We start from the raw sequence: 18,578 nt of genomic DNA, 5'->3' as shown, positions 1-18,578 counted from the left end.
AGAGGAACATCACATGCAAAAAACCAGTGCGACAGCACGGACAACAGCGTCAGAGTGACCCACAATATTTTCATTTTATCCATAGTGTGATGTGGACGCATCAACGCCTTGTATATTTCTTTTTGGCATTTTTCACTTGCTAAATAACCTGCTAGATAAGATATAATTATTTTAAACAGCTATAGAGACTATCATCATATCATACGATTAAAAGGTACATAGACACAGATATTGAGTTCAAGCATAAATTTAGTTAAACGAGGCAGAAGAGGACATTGATACTAACCCGTGCATTAGCCATTGGATACTGACGAATTCAGCTAGAAAAAGGTAAGAAACCCAACAGTATGTTGCTAGAACTTGTCCATGTACAGAACCTGCAATTTTTGTGTGGACACTATGAACATCATAAAGAGAACATATTCGCGATGGAGGAAGAATTGGGGGAAGAGGAGATGTAGGAAGGAGGGAGAACTGGAGACCTAAAATCACCCATAGTTTTTAGAGAATGATTTACGGAAGTGTGGGGAATGAGCAGCGGAAAGGTTGGGATTATATGGGCGTGCATAAATTGAATGAAAATTGCGAATCACCAATTGTAACTGGCCTGCAGTAACTAGCAGCCCGCGCATCGATTTTGTAGTAATGGCTGATTAAACTCTCAATCAATCAACCGTCATCGGATTGGCGATAGAACTTCAAAGGGAGAATGCATGTTGACCATCCTACCGCGCCGTGCAACCGAATGGATCGAGTAAATCGAGCCGAATTCGGGCAAGGCCCTGCCTGAACCAACACAATCTCCATGGATCCTTTGCTCTGGCTCGACATCGGCCGTCACTCAAGTCGGTCGCCTCACGAAAAGGGATGGGAGGTACGCGACTCCGCCGATCGACACAATGTTTTTGTTTTGGGAAAAGAGCTGGTAAAGGCCCATTAGGCCGAGATTTATCATAGAACAAAAAAAATGACACCAGAGCAGCGGCCCATAACCGTTGGCGCTCGTTAACAGCGAACTGGGGCTGATTAGGGCGACCGAGAGCAAATCTGACGGTCACAAATTCGCCAAACTAAGGATTCAACGGCTGATAACGCTAATGGTCTGAGAGGGCAGGAAAAGTGCTCAGTTATAATGTACGAGTATGTATCTAAATGCTTTAACCCTAAAAAAAAAAAAACTGGACACCCGGGTTGCGGTACACACAAACACGCACCCTTAGCCCAATATTTAGTCATGCAAGCCCAGTATAGTTCAGAGAGCTCGGCGCAAAATGCAGCCCGTATAACCAGGCGACCCACGCATCCAAAACCGGGCGCGGCCCACTCTCGGGAGGCTTTATCTTTGCCCACTCCTGCACTTCCCCACCGCAGCTCATATCTCGTCCACTCCAAACCCTAGCCTCCTCCTCCTCTCGCCGCCGCCGCCGCCGCCGCCGCCGCTGCCGCCGCAGCCGCCATGGTAACGCCTCGTCGCTCGTTCCTTCCCCGTCAACTCGCTGTAGACTTGATTCTTGTGCTTATCCATCTGGGCATCGTCCGTTGCTGTGTCTGTTCGTGCAGTCAGGGAGGAAGAAGACCCGCGAGCCCAAGGAGGAGAACGTGACGCTCGGCCCCGCCGTCCGCGAGGGGGAGCACGTCTTCGGCGTCGCGCACATCTTCGCCTCCTTCAACGACACCTTCATCGTAAGATCCCAAGGACACGCCGCCTTTCTTGCTGCTTTTTTGTTTGCACCGCGGACCTGAAACTCTTGCCACATCTGGCTTCGCTGTCGCAGCATGTCACGGATCTGTCCGGGAGGGAGACGCTCGTCCGCATCACCGGTAATCACATCTCTTCTTATATTTACCTTTACTAGTAAGGCGTGGTGGCTGATGTATACATGTTGGTGATTTGTTTCTATTAAGCATCGTCTCGTACTGGTAGAGATATGTTCGTTTGGAACAGTATATAGTCAAGTTTCATGATTTGTTATGAACTTGGATGTTTTTAAGTTTTGTGTGCAAGCATGGCCCTTAAGATCCCCTCCCTTTTCATCCGTGGGAGCGTGTCGAGTCATAGCCATGCAAGATTGAAAACGAGGATCCGGAGAGTTCTTCTCCGGAACCTCCTCTCTTCCTGTTTTAGTTCGAGCTGTTTCCATCATTTCATTGGGTTTCTTGTAGTGTATGTAGCCAGCAGGCAGCAGCTGCTTTATGCACTGCTCATGCTGTGTTCCTCACTCCTGCAACTCTTTGTAACATTAGATGGAGCTGCCTAAATTCTGGAAGTGAACATGCTTGATATGACTATATTTCACTGAACCAAGTGCATATTGGCACTCCTGTAGTTGTATCTAAAAAAGCAGCATGATGGTTGGTTCTTTGAAAAAACATTTCACTGAACCAACATTCGTGTTTGGTAGGTAGTATTGGTATTTTGTTTGTCAGTATGGCTTAATGTCCACCTTTTTCTTTAATGGAATTGATTCATGCAGAAACTCAATAGGGTATGAGCCAAATGTCCTTATCCGTTAACTATTTGATTATTCAGTTTGGGATCTGGATGCTGTCTTCTATTTATGTGAAAATTATTAGTTCATATGTGAGGTTATCATAGGTTAAAACTTGAGCGAGATTGTTGATCTATATTTGTCTTGCTTACTTCTTATGAACCACCTCTTCTGATCATGCTGTCTTCCATATTGAGTTTCATTTTTGATCCTATCGACCTTTTGTAAGCACCGCCCTTAAGATCGCCTCCCTTTTGTTCTGTGGGAGCGTGTCGAGTCATTGCTGTGCAAGATTCATATGGGGATCTATAGAGTTTTTCTCTGGAACTCAACTTCCAATTTCATTAACAGGTGTCTTCATCTTTCCATTCAGTTTCTTGTGATGTATGGTCGGTATGAAGCAGATGCTCTCTGTCTTGCTTCTGCTGAGTTCTACACCCTTGCAACTCTTTGCCAATTAAAATGGAGACACCTAAATGTTGGAAGAACATGCTTTCGTTTGTGATTACTTCTAAGTTACATTTGAAGATTTTAAATATTGGCTGTACAATATCTTCAGAACATTTCAGATGTCTTTTTGAATATAACATATCAGTAGTAGAAATATTCTATGTGTAGTCTCTTATTTGGTGGTTGAAGAAGTGAACTGAGTTCACTAAGGATTGAATGGTTTTTCTTGGCTATTTATACCTTTTTAGCTAAAACTTATATCTGCCATGACACTAAAGAGTGATTGGCTGTCGGTTCTTCTGTGATGCTCAACATCTATCAGTTTCTTTTTTATGTCTTATAAATTTGTGATTGTACTAAATAATTGCATTTTACAGGTGGCATGAAGGTCAAAGCTGATCGTGATGAATCATCCCCTTATGCAGCTATGCTTGCATCTCAGGATGTTGCTGTAAGATGCAAGGTACTAAAAAAAATTGATGTGGTTATGTTCAAGTATGGTGGTAGTCAAATTTGATGAATCTCCACTGATACATATGGTGATCTTCCCCCCTTGTTTAGGAGCTTGGAATTACTGCTCTGCACATTAAGCTCCGTGCTACTGGTGGAAACAAGACAAAAACTCCAGGTCCTGGTGCTCAAGCTGCGCTTAGAGCTCTTGCACGTTCTGGCATGAAGATTGGACGCATTGGTAAGCCTGTGATGCCCTTGTGTTGCTGTGCCGTGGCATTTCATCTCATTTGCTTCCGGGAAAAAACTATTCTGCCATACATTGCATTTGCAAGGCTTGTCTTCTTATTTTGTCTGGCAGTCAATAGTTCTTGAAATCGTCTGGTCACATGGCTGGCTTGGTTTTGATATGGACTGATGTTTTGCTTGTCCTTTCTGCATACTATGTTTATGTTATGATCAATGTTGATTAATTTTGCCTTGGATGCCAAGTTACCGTGATTTGAACCTTACATTTTCCAGTTTAGTTTATGATATCATACAGCGGATTAATCCATGATGTTTTTTTTGTGTTGAGCAGAGGATGTTTTATTTTCCAGTTTAGTTTATGATGTCATACAGCGGATTAATCCATGATGTTCTTTTTGTGTTGAGCAGAGGATGTTACCCCGGTCCCAACTGACAGCACCCGCCGGAAGGGTGGTAGAAGAGGAAGGAGGCTGTAATTCCATGCTCGTTCAAGGATGGAACAATACCAAGCTATCGATATCCTGTGTCTTGCAACTTGTTCTGTACTACTCCGTTTATGATGTTAAGTCAGATCTTGTGGATTTATAGATTTTGAGAGATATTGTGTTGCATGTTTAGAAAATGACCCTTTCCCGGCTTTGAATCAAGTGGTTGCCATCTATTATTACACTTCGTTTGCTATGGATTTACTTTTGCGTCTTGTTGTTGCTTGTTTCAATCATGTGTCTAAAAAACTTGACACACTGTTGTAGCTTCTGTGTCAACTAACCTGCAGTTTGCTTGCTATTTTGATTGTGGGCTTGTTGAGTGGCTTTGCTAAATGGGTGGCGCATAAGATAGTCTACTTTGATCCATGAAATTGGCTCCCATGGGCCATGCAATACCCACGAGAATCACTCGCTCGCGTCAGTGACATCCTTAGCTCTCTTCAACCCTAATTTATCTTCACAAACGACCGCTGTGCTTCTCCCTGCTCCACAGGTGTCCTTTTGAACGTGCAGTTTTTCGTGTTCCCGTGCCTGACTATTATGGCCTTATGGGATGTTACTTGCATGAGGGGAACTCTGACAAAGTTATTGAACTATCGTTTGAATTCCATTCGTAGGGTGCTGGTTCAACTTAGACTAGCACCTCAAGTTAAAGGTTTGAAACAAATTTTACTCAATATATTATTCTCTGCTCTAATGGGGACGGAGGTGCCTTATATGCAGTAAAGTTAGTTGAGTACAATGAATTGAACAATCTCTTCACTAAATCTGTAAACAATACTATTCATTTGTAACAAATGAACCCAGCTCAATAGAGATGACAATTGGTCTAGCTTCGTGGGGAAGTGCATGGATGAATCCGGATACATATGAACCCACTTTGGAAAACACATTTTTAAATGGTAAAAATATCCGAAAAGATAATATGGGTACGTGTTTATGTTCTATGTGCTTGCATAAACTTTTACAGAAAAATAACTTTTTTCGTGACATGTGTAAAAAAGACAAAAAGTTATGTCGTGAAACACTATTTAGAAGCACTGAAATTTGTCTTTTTCAGGGAGACAAAATTAAAAAAAAACATTTTTTCATAAAACTTTGCAGCGCGCACATACATTTGTGAACATGTATGCATGAAATTTTCTTTTGATTTTTTTGAGATTTTAAAACGTACTTGAAATGCATTTTTTGAAAAGTGGATGCAAATATCCTTGGGTTCATATCGTGCCCATTCTAGCTTAGTCCGTATACTCAATAGATTTGATTCGTCTTTGTTGGACGGAGCAATCTGTGGGGTCAGTTGAACCTAATGAACATGGCAAAAATTTCACTAGATGAACTTGGCAAAAATTTCACTAGATTGATTAAAAATTGAATTCGTTTGTAACAAATGAACCTGGCCCAATAGAGTTGGCACCATAGAACTATTGATCTAACATTGTCCGTGTCTGGCTAGGATCTCTGCTTGACCTATATCTTGCTAAAGAATTTTTCTCTTGCTCATCCAAGAATCTGTGTCCTAAGTAGGTGGGGACAACTCAAATATTTGCTTTCAGAGTGGTTCAAGTCTTTCTATGTTAGCTTTGTGTCTCCTTAGCGACATTGTCTTGACGGTGGAGGTTCTCTTGTGTGGAATAAGTGTTCTCTTGGCTCCATCCCCATTCTGACATGATGTTTGTAGCCAACGTTAGAGAGCTAATGGTGCTTTGGTTTCTCATAAGTATTATTTTTCATACCGTGATCATATAGTCTTCTTCCTGGGTATCTCGACATTGAAGCAACGACTCGGTTATCTGCTTTAAGTGGATGTGTCCCCGATCAAAGTACTTTAATTGGTCTAATATTTTCACATCTTATGGTGGATCACTCAGGAGGCTATTTAGGCACTGTTTGTTTGAGCTTATGCTTCAATTTTTTTACTTCGGTTTAGGAGCCAAAAAAACTTTTAAATAGAGGCTTTTGTCTTATATTTGAGATTAGCCTTTTTTGTACAGCTATGATTTTGTATGATTTCACTATAGGATGCTCAGAACAAAACCGTGAAACGATTGACAGAGCATGAGAGCACGTTTATGTAACTTTGTGACCTTCAATGTTCCTTGTCTTCTTTTTTTCAATCTACCACAACTTTACACTCTTTTTTTTAAAAAGAGAGCTCCCCCTCATATTTCTATTAAAAAGAACCACAATGTCTTTGGTTACAACTATGAAAGTAAAAACGATCTAAAGCCACGATGCATGATCACTGTGAAGAAAAGGAGCCATCCTTCCTCCCCCTCCAAGCGACCACCTAAGACCTAACATCTCATAACTTTACACTTAATCTGTAATGTCAGATTGTTTGACTATGAAAAACTCAAATAATAAGTGCCACACACGTGACACGAAATAACATGGTCCAAACGCCTTCATTATCATCCATTTTGCCACATCAAACAAAAGACATCAGTGGAATGTTTTTGGTTTTTGGACTAAAAAATATTTCATTTCTTCAATAAAGAGTCCAATTAAAAAATCGTTTTCATCATTAAATCCGTCTCGACGAGATCTTCAAAACTAGATCTCATATTGATATGTTTCAACGACTTTTTTTGGCCAAAACTTGCCATGATGTTATACTAAAATTGCCATAGTGTTTATACTAAAGTTGCCATGATATGTTTTATCTATATTTTTTCTTCTAGATTTAAAGGTACCATTGTATTTCAACTACTTCCACCGTAAATTTATTAATTGACCATGGCAAATTTTAGTTATTCACCATGGCAAATTTAATTAATGGATCATGGCAATCTTTAGTAATTCATCATAGCAAATTTAGTTTGTAGATCACAACAATTTTAGTTTATAGATCATGGCAATTTTAGTATTTCGACCATGATTTTTTATGAACCATGGCAAATTTTAGTGCATGTATCATGATAAATTTATGTAATTCATCATGGCAATTTTAGTTTTGGTTCATGGCAAATTTGAGTCATTGACCATGCATTTTTAAAGTAATAGATGACGAATTTCTTTTTAGTTATGAACCATGTCAAAATTATCCATGGATCATGGCAAATTTTAGTAATACACCATGGCAAATTTAGTTTCTTAATTTCCTTTCTTTATAACATGTCAAAATTACTTTAAACGTAGGAGAAAAAATAGTTTAAATATATCATGGCAATTTCTGTATAAACACCATGACAATTTATGTGAAACAAAATGACAATTTTTAACAAAAAAAAGTCGTCGAAACATATCGATATGGGATCTAGTTTCGAAGATCTCGTCGCAACAGATTTAATGATAAAAACAGTTTTTCAATCAAAATTTTCATTAAGAGATAAAACATTTTAAAAACTGATAACGCAAACGATATCCGCTGACATCATCAGCTTCATCATTTATGCATGTATGCGGTGACGTGACGTGATGTGTGCTGATAGAGGCGTTTGGTCCAAAACATCGACGTCCATGAAAAAAGACTGTTAAAACGTTCAAAGACCAATGTAAGAACAAACTTGCAAGGCCCGAAAGTAACTTTGCGCAAGGCGTCACTCTCGCCTCAGGGACGTCGAAGGCATATGGCCAGGAATCCAGCCACCCAGGATGGACATGGATGGCACCTCAGTACCTCACTCACGGCCGATGTATGGCCACTTGGCCACTCTAGCTGCAGGGCCGGCAGGTTCGAGTACCACCAGTGGGCATATATATATCTACCTATCTGAATCAGGCAACGGAAAAGTGCAGCCTCAGGAGCTCATGGCGATCTCCGGCTCTATCCAGTATCCACCCACATGTACTCGCATCGCGGATCGCCACTACTCCTACTACCTCACCAAGAAAGAAACTCTCCATCACCTTACCGAACCCCCATACACGTCCCTCGGAAATATATCATTGCCTTCCACGTCACATCGTCGAGGGCTGCAACTGCAAGAGGCCACATTGGGCAGGCACAACTGGCGTCACCTTTGATTTGATCTGGAATCCCACATTATCGCCGTTGCCAGCAAGCCACAAGCCGCTCGTCTCCGCGATCGGCCTCCCGAAAGGCGGATCTGGGACGATCGCGAGAGCCACTGGGCCACGCGCGCACCGCCACCGGAGCCCTGTCGGCGTCAGTGGCCGCTTCATAGACCGTGACTCATGCGTGCCCGTCACTTGCTCGGCTCCGGTGTGCGTCCGTCCACTCGTCCTGCATCTGCATGCGATCCTCCATTGCTCCAGGGCGGACGGACCTTTCCCGGCCGGCAACGCGTGCATGTGACCCAACGGAAGCAGCACTTCTCACGGCCGCGCACTGTTTCTCCACGCCATTGCCGCCCGTCATTCGTTGATCATCCACGCATGCACGCATCGAGGCTGGCCGCTCCACGTTGCCGCCGGGACGTACGGTGCGGGGGCGGCTACCGGCCGAAGGCGAAAGAGGAGGTGGAGTACCAGAACGTGCGCGTGCGCCGCTGGCCGTAGAGATGATTGGTGAGGGCGCCGTGTCCGCTGCAGTGTATCCATACATGGCGTCAAGCTAGAGTGGTAGCGACGGGACCAGCCTAGATTAGAACGTCGTCTACGTTTTTACAAGCCCTCTTGCGTGAACGTGAGTAGAGCACATCAATGGATAGGTTTTCGTGATTCGACATGATTCTCAAACGTCGCTGTTTTGCTGGCACTGCACTCACGGAGTGGCCTCTGATCGGACGCTGTCTCCGGACTCTTCTCAACTGCTCGCCGTTGCTGGAATATGGCCAGTTTCCTTCAGTTGTACCTCACGTTGCTGAACAATGGAGAGGATCAAGTTCAGTGGACAGTGCTGGACAGCTACGTAGCACGGGCAGACGGAGAGCTTCATCTTTGATGCCTGCTGCCACTTATTGTCTTGTCCAGACATGTGTGACGATAATATATAACTATTTCGTTCAAGAAATAATATGTAGCTTTTGTTTTGGCACACCCCTTTGCAACTTTGTACTAAACCAAAGATAAGTAATATAGATCGGAGGGAGTAGCTATTTTCGTTCAAAAATATTCCCCTTTTTCATAATTCTTATCATGGTTTTAGTTTAAAGTGTACCGAAACAAAAGCACCTACAATCAGTTGCGACAAGTTTACATTTATCTTGCAACAGTACACATTGGAGGGAGTAGAACATATAGTTTTTTGCTTTAGCGCGGATCACCAAACCTCATGCAAATGTCCTGATCGGATCGTGTAGACACTTTAGTTATCCAACAGTGGTCATCAAACTTGTTCGGACTGGTCCGGACGTCCAAAATCCCGCAAAACCAACACCAAACTAAAAGGTTTGGAGAGTTTGAATGTCCACCATGTCGGACTCCGACAAGGCAGCCCCACCCAAAAGATCCTTTCTCGTCGCGCCCGCTCGTTCTAGAACCCTCTCTCCACGCGGCATTCATGCCAGTCAGAGCGGACATGACGGCTGAGAGTCGGCCGTCCACCCACCCGACATTCACACCGGCATAACAACCGAGAAGCCTACTCCGGCTGGTACTCACATTCAATCTGCCGCTCCGCCTACCCCAGCTATTTAAACCGGCCCGCTACACCCCAAAACCCTACCCCTCCAAACTCTTCTCCTACCGTCCGAGCCGCTGTTCAACCATCCCTTCTCACCCCTTCGCATCCTCGTCCATCGTTCACTGTTTGCCATGGCGTTGCAACCAAATCGCACAAAGGTCTGCGGCATGGAGGCCCGATGCCAGGCATGCATTAGGGCCAATCCACGAGCTCTCTGGAGGAGGAGGAGGGCGAGCCTATGGCCATGATAGAGATCACCATGGAGGAGGCAGATGAGGAGGATGGCGACCCCATGGCCATGGCAAATATTACCATGAAGGACGCGGATGAGGACGAGGAGTAGGCGCTCGCGTTAGTGGAAGGGATAGAAGACCAGTTCGAGACAAACGCTTAGCAATTGGAAGGGCAAATGATTGACATATGGAGGATGACTTTTTTGTCAGCACAATGTTTATCATGTTCATGTTGTATTCTTTTGATATTATTTTTTGCGAAACATACACACACGCACACAGACTCATCCCTATGAGTGCTTACACACATACCATACCCATATGATCATTTATGAGAGACTAAGCAGACAAATCTTCAAATTGGCAAAGTCACCAGAGGCCCCATGTAATCAACGGGATGTTCGTATTTCACTGAACAAACACCGTCGGAAAGTTTGGAATAAATTCAGGAGGAAACTACGAGCACCCATGTCAAGTCTAAAACTCGAACTCGGATGGGTTTGTTTGAGCACAAGTAACCTAACAAACTGAGCTACGCCCATTCATCTTTCTTTGCGATATTTAAGGGGGTATGAAAATGATTTTAGTGATGGTGTAGCATATCTTTGTTTACATGAAGCTAGTAGCATTTCACTATATCCATATTGCTTGCTAATTGGTCTCTTCATATACGTTCGCCTAGTACATTTTAGTGAAATACAATACCACAATTCTCCAAAACCAATGAATTTGCTAAACCATGCAATCTTGTATTCATCCATCACTCCCTCGTTGACATCCATAGTCCTTCAATGCACGCACACCACTTTTTGTAGTAGGTTGGTATCAATCCAATAGCACGTATTATCAAATCTCAGAAAGAAAGGTTTTGGCAGCCCCTTGGTTGCGATGATGAGGCGGTCCAAGTCATTACTTAGGTCTAATCGGCGTGAGAGGCTCCCCGCCCCCGCCCCGACCCCCAATCCAATTGGCCCAACTGACATATAGCAGTGGCATTGGTTGTATCTTTAAAGTGGCTCGTGGACAAAATATGTCTAAAATTAATCGCTATTAATTGTCTACTTATTTTGCTGTCAAGTCTTTGCATTTGGGTCCTTTTTCTAAGGCTACTTCTGGTGGAGTATATCACACACTAGTACTACTTTTGCAGTGCATAGTATCTATGTTAGTATTTAGATGAACACATTTATTGTTTTGCATGGCGCACAGTGACACATCGCTTAATATGCTCTTCATTTAATGGCATTGCACCTCAACCAAATTGCCAAGTTAGCAACTTAGCATGCATGATACATTGATGCTACTACTTGCTATGATACCCCCACTTCGGGAGTCTGAAAGCCTTAGAAAACAAGGTCGAACATCCTAATCTTAATCTCACTTAATAAATTTGTAGTTTCATTTTGCTTATTGTTATTAAGATTTTAATTTTAGGTAATGTAATTTTTACAGGAGTGATCTACACTTCTAAGTGGCTGATTTTTGAAAAAAAATGAATTAAATAATGTAAACGTCATGGGTGAAGCTTGTCAGGTTGTAGGGTTTAGAGACCAGATGTAAACCCGGCGATGGTCATATTCACAAAAATGAACCTTTCCTTTAGTGATATAATGGCTAGATAGAGAGAGTGCAACCTTGGAAGCTAAAACTCGCCCGATAATATATATACTTTCCACCCATGCGCACGACAGAATATGCATAGAACTTTTATTGTTCCTACGGGCAAAATGATCCCTTCGTAGTGCACTTATACTACGTACAAACCTAGCTACATACGTACCCTCACAGACCAATCATGTTTCACCAGAGACCAATTTAACAGAACGTGAGCCAAATTCAGGCACATGTATAGGAAGCCTGCGTGTAGATATCCACCCTAAATTCTAAGCACCGTTCATGAGCGCTGGCTTCTTCATCTCCCACGCCGTGAGCTGTGACACCTTGATGTCCGCCTTGCCGTTATTGAAAACATGAAGGTGAGCGTTCTTGCCTAGGGCGAGCGTTGGATAAACCCGGGAGAGGATGCAGGTCCTGCCTCCTGCCCCGAAGCTCTCGATGACGGACCGATCGATCTAGACAGAGAAAGTATGGGCAAACAAAATCAGTACGAATGATCCATTTGTTAACTTATATATTGTATGTACGAGATGAGGAACATATGGTAGCCAATATCGTACCAGGCTCCTCAGAGATATCTTGCCCTTCGCTATGTCAGTATCAACAAAGCCTGCGAACGTCGGCTTGTAGAGGTTCGGGTTCAAAGATGACCTGCACCGAGCAAAGAAGCCCAACATTAAATCAACGCTAGCTAATGTGTGCATGTCACATGCGTGAGAAATAATGAATTTAAGGGAGAAATGAGGATCAGGAGATGTCATTACGTGGTGGGGTCGGAGCACATGAGGACCACCGGCTTGGTGCTGTTGATGTTGCGCGCGGCCTTGAACACCCGGAAGAAGACCGCCGTCTTCTCCTCCAGCTTGGACGAGGCGAGCACCCACAGACCGAAGGGGCCCACGCCGCCTTCCACGTCGGCACCCCTCACGCTGCACAGCTTCTGGGCGTCGTTGGCTAGCGCCGGGTCCAGCGCCTCCGCTCCCTCCAGGCTCGGCACCTCAAAGCTCACCTCGACGTCAGCCTGATGAAACAAGTTAGTCCGGTAATTAACCATGAACTCATCACCACACGCTTACAAAAGGGAACAGACATTATGTTGGTCAAATTAAAACGATCTATTGTTAGGTTGCACCAGTTCAGTTGGAGCCTAGCTAGATTGGAGGTGTGCGTGCAAGGCCAATGCCAATGTGCGCGTGACGACGAGTCTAGTTTTCTAAGCTGTAATGGACCGGAACAGAACGCATGACGCCGAGCTGAGGTTAAAGTGCAGGACAGGTGTAGTGAAATCTACGGAGTAGAAAAGGCACAAGAGAGTGGGCACTGCACACTGGACACAACTCGGATGAGAAGCGCGCCGGATAAGATAGCGCGGTCCAGGATAACACATACTACTGGCTGGGCAATATATTCTGCAGGGCCGGCGCCACTCAAGGCAAGGCAGTACGTACATAGTGATCTCGATCGCCTTTTGGTCCTAGACTAGAAAATGTCACCTTGATTGCACACGAACTAACTCAGAAAGGCACGCACGCTCACCTGTGAGCTTCGTAGCCCGGTGACCTCGACGTGCTCTCCCCGCTTCACCACCCGGTCCTTGAGACTCACCGGCTTTTTCGCCCTCAGCGCCTCAAGCTCCTCCACGGGCCACTGCATCAGCTGCCTCCCACTCGGGTCCAGCCAAACCTTCCTCGGAATCGCCTGAAAATATCACACGGATAATAACTGAGACCATGCATGCATGGTGCACATGAAAGTTTTTTGGTTACTACGTACACCAGCATATGATATGATTAGGCAGCTACCTGGATTCCGGCCCATCCCTTGGCGACGTCGTCGACGGCGGTGTCGGACTCGTTGGCCCAGCCCCAGAGGATGCGGCGGCGCTTGACGGGGTCGTAGAACGTCTTGGAGGCGTAGAAGTTGCCGTAGTCGTACCGCAGGTGGTGCTCGTCGCCGGCGGGGTTGTCCGGCACGTACCGCTCCGTCTTCCGGTCGTAGGTGCCGACGGTGTAGTAGTCGTAGCGGCGCAGGTCGAGGCTGTTCTTCAGCACGTGCTTCACCTTGGGGCTGGACGTGACGGAGGTGTCGAGCCCGTTCTGCCGGCCGTCCACCGTGACCGGGTACAGGTCCGGGCACTCCCACATCCCCGTGGGAGCCGAGTGCAGCGGCTTCCTCACCCGCGTCCACCGCATGAAGTCGCGGCTCCGGTACACGTACGCCACGCCGCGGGACGCGCCAGAGAGGGCGCCGATGAGCAGCCGCCAGTGGCCGTCGGCGTACCACGCGGTGGTCGGGTCCCGGAATTGGGTGGCGTTGATGCCGCCCTCCGGCACGATGATCGGGTTGCTCTTGGGCTTGACCCACTCGCGGAGCAGCGGGTCCGACTTGTTCTTGGGGAAGGCGATGTTCTGTACCTCGTAGTTGATGTCGCCGCGGTCGATGCCCGTGTACATGATCGCCGGCGTGCCGTCGCGCAGGATGGTGGCCGAGCCCGACCAGCAGCCGTACTTGTCGGACTTGATGCTGGGCTGGATGGCCGTCTCCAGCGCCACCCAGTTGATGAGGTCGCGCGACACCGAGTGCGCCCACACGATGTTGCCCCACACCGCCCCCTTGGGGTTGTACTGGTAGAAGAAATGGTACCACCCCTTGTAGAACATGGGCGCTGCATGCACCAAATTTCACCAAATCACAAGTCCAGTTCACATTCCCATGAAGAGATTATCTCAGTGAAGGTTAATGGCGAGCCAATTATTTTCATTCGTTAATGGTTTGTGTATGGGGCTGCGAGTTCACGAGCCATGCAGCATGCATGCATGCATGCCTGTATATGTGTTGTTTAGCTAGTATCGTATAATCAGGACGAAAAGGCGTTGCTGTTCAACGGGGTTGCAAGTTGCAGAACACGGATTCTTGTAGCAGATAGCATCAAATTGAAGACGCGACAGAGACGCGTGACAGGATATTAAAACAAGCGCGGGAGAAGGACGACGTACCGTTGGGATCTGGCGTGGCATCCGGCAACCACCAACATGATGATGATAAAAAAAAACCCTCAAGTTAGAGCCAGTTATAAACCTTTGCAAATAAAATAAAATATATGCATCGTTATTAAACTAATCCACGGTATTAGGAGTAGGATACTGCTCAGGCCACACAAGTGCAAGCTAGCTAAAGCAGCTCTAGCTCACTGGACACCGGAGGAGCCCCGTGACCGTAGTCAGTTCACTGAGAGCTAGTCCTAAAGCATGGATGTTCTTGCTTCTTGTAAAGCAGTATAGTGGTACTACACAAACTGAGCACCGTATGACCTAGCTAAATTTAGTAACAAAACATAAATGGACACGATTACGAAAGTTTCTTGTATGGCCCAAGAAACTGACCACCCACCCTCCGCCGGCCATGCATGGTTTTGAAGTTCAGTTGTCCGAAGAGCAAGGACGTGCTAGTGCTACTACACACCGTTGGTTTCTTTAGCCATGCAAAAGAAGGAGGTCTGCCTAGCTAGCTCTAAGCTTCGCTCTAGCTCGAGCAGGAGAGATGGGTCAGTGGGCATGTACCGTTGATCCAGTTCTTTATCGGCCGGAAGTGGTACCCCGTGCTCAGCTCGGGGTCAAGAATCGAAGGCGGCACGTCGGCCGCCGCCGCCTCCGCCTCCAGGAGGTGGGTCTCGTAGACGACATGCGACGCCCCGGCGAGCTGCAACAGCAGCAGCACCGAGCATGCCCATGCAACTCTTCCCCCGAGAACTACCATTGCTCTCACACTGGGGCACAGAGGCCGGCGATGGGAAGAAGAACAAGTAGAGAAGGATCGATGTCTGTGCAGAAGCAGAGGCCAGGGGGGGTCATATTTATAGTGCGAGGCCGTAGCGCTGGGGCTATTCGAGCGCTGAAAAGCCTGAAAGTTTAAAGTTTGCAGGGTGAGACAAAAGGCCACGAATTCAGATATGAAGAGAGATTTTTCCTGGGGCATTATTGGATGATATAACCAGACAATTGGACATCATCTGATAGGGAAGTGCTAGTACTCCTCCTATATTTTCCTTGTTTATTTTTAAATGTTTATTTAGGACTTTCTCAGGTAGCTTCTGTGATGGAGGGAAATCTCGCTTTGGGCGTGAGAAATCTGTGGAAACGTTGGTGCTGCCACATGGCCGGCTGGGTCTGGTTGCTCGAGTGGAGAAGTGCAAGTTGGTTGTTTTTATTGGCTGCTTTTGAGAAAACAATGGCCTAAACTTGTCATTAGTAGTTACACTAGTTTTCACCTCCACCATACGAGGTCGATCGCCCGCTTGTCATCCGAGGCACATTTCAACCGCAGGCTCCTGGCCGGAGCAAGCGATCGATGAATTCCGGGAGTGGAGAACACGCGACGCTGATACGTTTTTCCACCATCACTACTACAGTCCGTGGGATACACCGCGATTGATCTACTTCACGCGCCACTTGCAGCTAGGAGTACTGGCTACTGAGGTAAGTAGTACAGAGGCACTGCTCGCGCGCTCCAGCTGCTCTCTACAGGTTTCACCCCCATCGATTGCCCCCGCGCGCGACTTGCATACATACATGCACTTGCAGGTGAGTACACAGCACCCGTACCAAGTGGCAACTCGCTCGCTGTCGTGGTGTCGGCGGCACGCGCCGGTGGGTCACCGCGAGGCACGGGCGGACGGGGCGGGCATGTAGCCAGCCGGTCGGAGGTCGGTCCAGATCCACGAGAGCATCAGCCGGATACACCAAATCTGACCCTCAAATAATCTCTTTCACCATGGGATATCTCAATTTAAAATCTTGAATTCATACTATTAAAAGCAAGTAAAACCTAATCTAAGCTGAGCTCGTCTGACTCCGTCGTGCCCACGTCCGACGGCCAAAACTACGCTCCTCAAAGTGTTGCTTCGATCGCCTGCGAGGTAGAGTAGGACATAGGACACGCACCACCTTCTCCAATGCTCTACTCTTCCTTGTCGAAGCACCTTCACAGTGCCGGTGAACGTGAGATCGATGATGGATCCGTCCTGAGAGGAACCGGCGACGTCCACCATGACGCGGGTGCAACGTCCAGATAGGGGTGCAATACGGCGGTGCGCCGGAGAATGCGATTCCGCCATGCCAACGTCCACCGCCATGAGGGCTGCCTCCGTCTCCCGCGTCTGCCGCCGCGCACGACGGGCATGCCGCGTCATATTTCCGTCAGACGATGCCCATGCGTTCAGCTCCGCCTCGACGCACCACTGAATGGGTTGCACGCCCGCCATCGTGTTCGGATGCCAGACGGACACATCGCCTCCAGTGTGGCAGTGGCGACACACATTGCAGCGGATCCATGAGCCATTTGGACGGACGCAGTGGATCCCTAACGGAAGGAGTCTGAGCGCTGCCGTCAGGCGGCCTCCTCCCGGGAGCGGCGGAGCGCAAGCCGGACTGTCATCTCCTCCTCGAGGCCGCGTGTGATTAGTTTGGGGTCAATGGATCTGAAGGTGTTGGACTCGGATCCATCAGTGGCGGCGCCAGGTTCTAGAGGGTGAGTATTCATTTTGGAGGAGGGTATTCATTTTGCCCAAATCATCACTGTTTTGCAAAAAAAATCGCTTGTTTATATAAAATTTCAATGGTTTGTCAAAATCTTGGGTATTCAACCGAATACCTAAGAAGACCCCTGGCGCCGCCCCTGGGATCCATTGTCCGCCATGCTGGAGATCGCCGGATGGGAGCTTGAGTGGCAGAGTGGAGTGGCTAGAGTTTGGCCCGGGAGGCAGATGAGAACGGATATATATGAGTTGGGTGGGCCAGCGTGGGCCGGATCCGACGTGACAGACGCATCCGGTCACATCGGGGTCATCCTTTATCCGTCCTGTATTTGAGCTGAATATGAGGGTTACCGGTTAGCTCAAGCGTTTGAGACCGATTTGAGGTATGCGTTTAAATCAAATTTTTCCCGGCTGTGCTCTAAGTTTTGAAGCAGCAAAAAAGATCAACGGGAGCCGCGTGTAACACGCGCTCACTACTCCCGCGTCATTATGTGATTGCTTCTTCTCACAGCAGGCCTTCCCGTCATTACATGATTGCTTCTTCACGAAAAGATTTGCATCATTTATTAAATGAACAGTCAGTTACAGGATCCCACTCCACGCGATATGGCAATTACTTGCTTCATATAAATTTTTTCTAGTTTCTTAGCACCGGCAGTAACCCAAAGTCTAGCCTCATCGATAACTATTTTGAGGAGGATCCAGGGCGGCGTGCTCTTATGCCTGAAGATTTTAGCATTCCACTCGTTCCATATTGTCGAAGACACTAACATGATGAGGGAGGCAATAGCTCTTCTGTTAGGATTTGTCATGTTAATTCTCTTATCTCACCAATCAAAAAGCAACTCATGAAGACGCCAAATGGTGGTATCCATGTGCATGAGCCTATATTTTGCGATGACTATGTTTCAAAGCCTCATGGTGAAACGGCATGTGTTCTTCTCACAACGTGATTACCACGGTATTTTCTTTAGTAGGGTATAAACTGCCACGGTGCGAGCTGCGAGGTGCTTGCGGCGATGCTTAACTAGGACGCGTGATTGGGCACCAAACCTGCTGTAGGCCGTGCCCGGCCGGGAGTATTGGAGGAATATCTGCTTGCTCGCGACAAGATAACTTTCTGTAGCAGAGAATGTTCCACGTGTTTCAGTTGAATATTTGTATTTCTTAATTTAGCTCTTCCCTGTGATGATTCAATCCAGCCATTAGACTAGTCATAATGAAGAGTAACTTAGAGTAGTAACATGCACATGTTACGAGTCTATGTTACTACCTCCACAGTGGATAGTAACATTATGTATTGTGTTATGCATCACTTTATTTATTAGGTTGTATACTCATCTTTTCTTAATATGTGTGATGTTACAGTACTAGCTATGTTACATGTCACATCATCTATTTTACCTAGATAAGTGTGATGTTACCATCTATATTACTTCCATTATGGGTAGTCTTAAAGTTACAACAATCTGCTGCATGCACATAGATCTCATGGATTGGAATCGTCTCATTGCACCTAGCTCGTAAATGCGGTTGTGG

General features: G+C 46.3%; 2 protein-coding genes across 3 annotated transcripts; one reads left to right on the top strand and one right to left on the bottom strand.

Annotated features, from left to right (window-relative positions):
* Positions 1-1,302: 1,302 nt before the first annotated feature.
* LOC125538041 (40S ribosomal protein S14) lies at positions 1,303-4,307 on the top strand. 2 transcript variants are annotated; one of them, XM_048701351.1, is made up of 6 exons: positions 1,303-1,459; positions 1,561-1,683; positions 1,776-1,821; positions 3,317-3,402; positions 3,501-3,630; positions 3,970-4,144. In XM_048701351.1, the coding sequence occupies exons 1-6, from the start codon at positions 1,457-1,459 to the stop codon at positions 4,023-4,025; spliced, it is 444 nt and encodes a 147-aa protein (XP_048557308.1). In that variant the 5' UTR covers positions 1,303-1,456; the 3' UTR covers positions 4,026-4,144. The 2 variants fall into 2 exon arrangements, with proteins under 2 accessions (XP_048557308.1, XP_048557307.1); XM_048701350.1 differs by having other exon boundaries at positions 1,305-1,459; positions 4,047-4,307.
* A 7,220-nt stretch (positions 4,308-11,527) lies between these two features.
* LOC125538040 (beta-fructofuranosidase, insoluble isoenzyme 2-like) lies at positions 11,528-15,346 on the bottom strand. Its single transcript, XM_048701349.1, has 7 exons — positions 15,067-15,346; positions 14,503-14,511; positions 13,309-14,171; positions 13,043-13,204; positions 12,271-12,527; positions 12,067-12,157; positions 11,528-11,961 (listed from the first exon to the last, which is right to left on the bottom strand). Exons 1-7 carry the CDS (start codon positions 15,260-15,262, stop codon positions 11,773-11,775), a joined length of 1,767 nt encoding a protein of 588 aa, XP_048557306.1. The 5' UTR covers positions 15,263-15,346; the 3' UTR covers positions 11,528-11,772.
* Positions 15,347-18,578: the final 3,232 nt, after the last annotated feature.

This window comes from Triticum urartu, chromosome 2 (genome assembly GCF_003073215.2).
Source record: "Triticum urartu cultivar G1812 chromosome 2, Tu2.1, whole genome shotgun sequence".
Lineage (NCBI taxonomy): Eukaryota > Viridiplantae > Streptophyta > Magnoliopsida > Poales > Poaceae > Triticum > Triticum urartu.
This window is presented reverse-complemented; position numbering and strand designations above follow the sequence as displayed.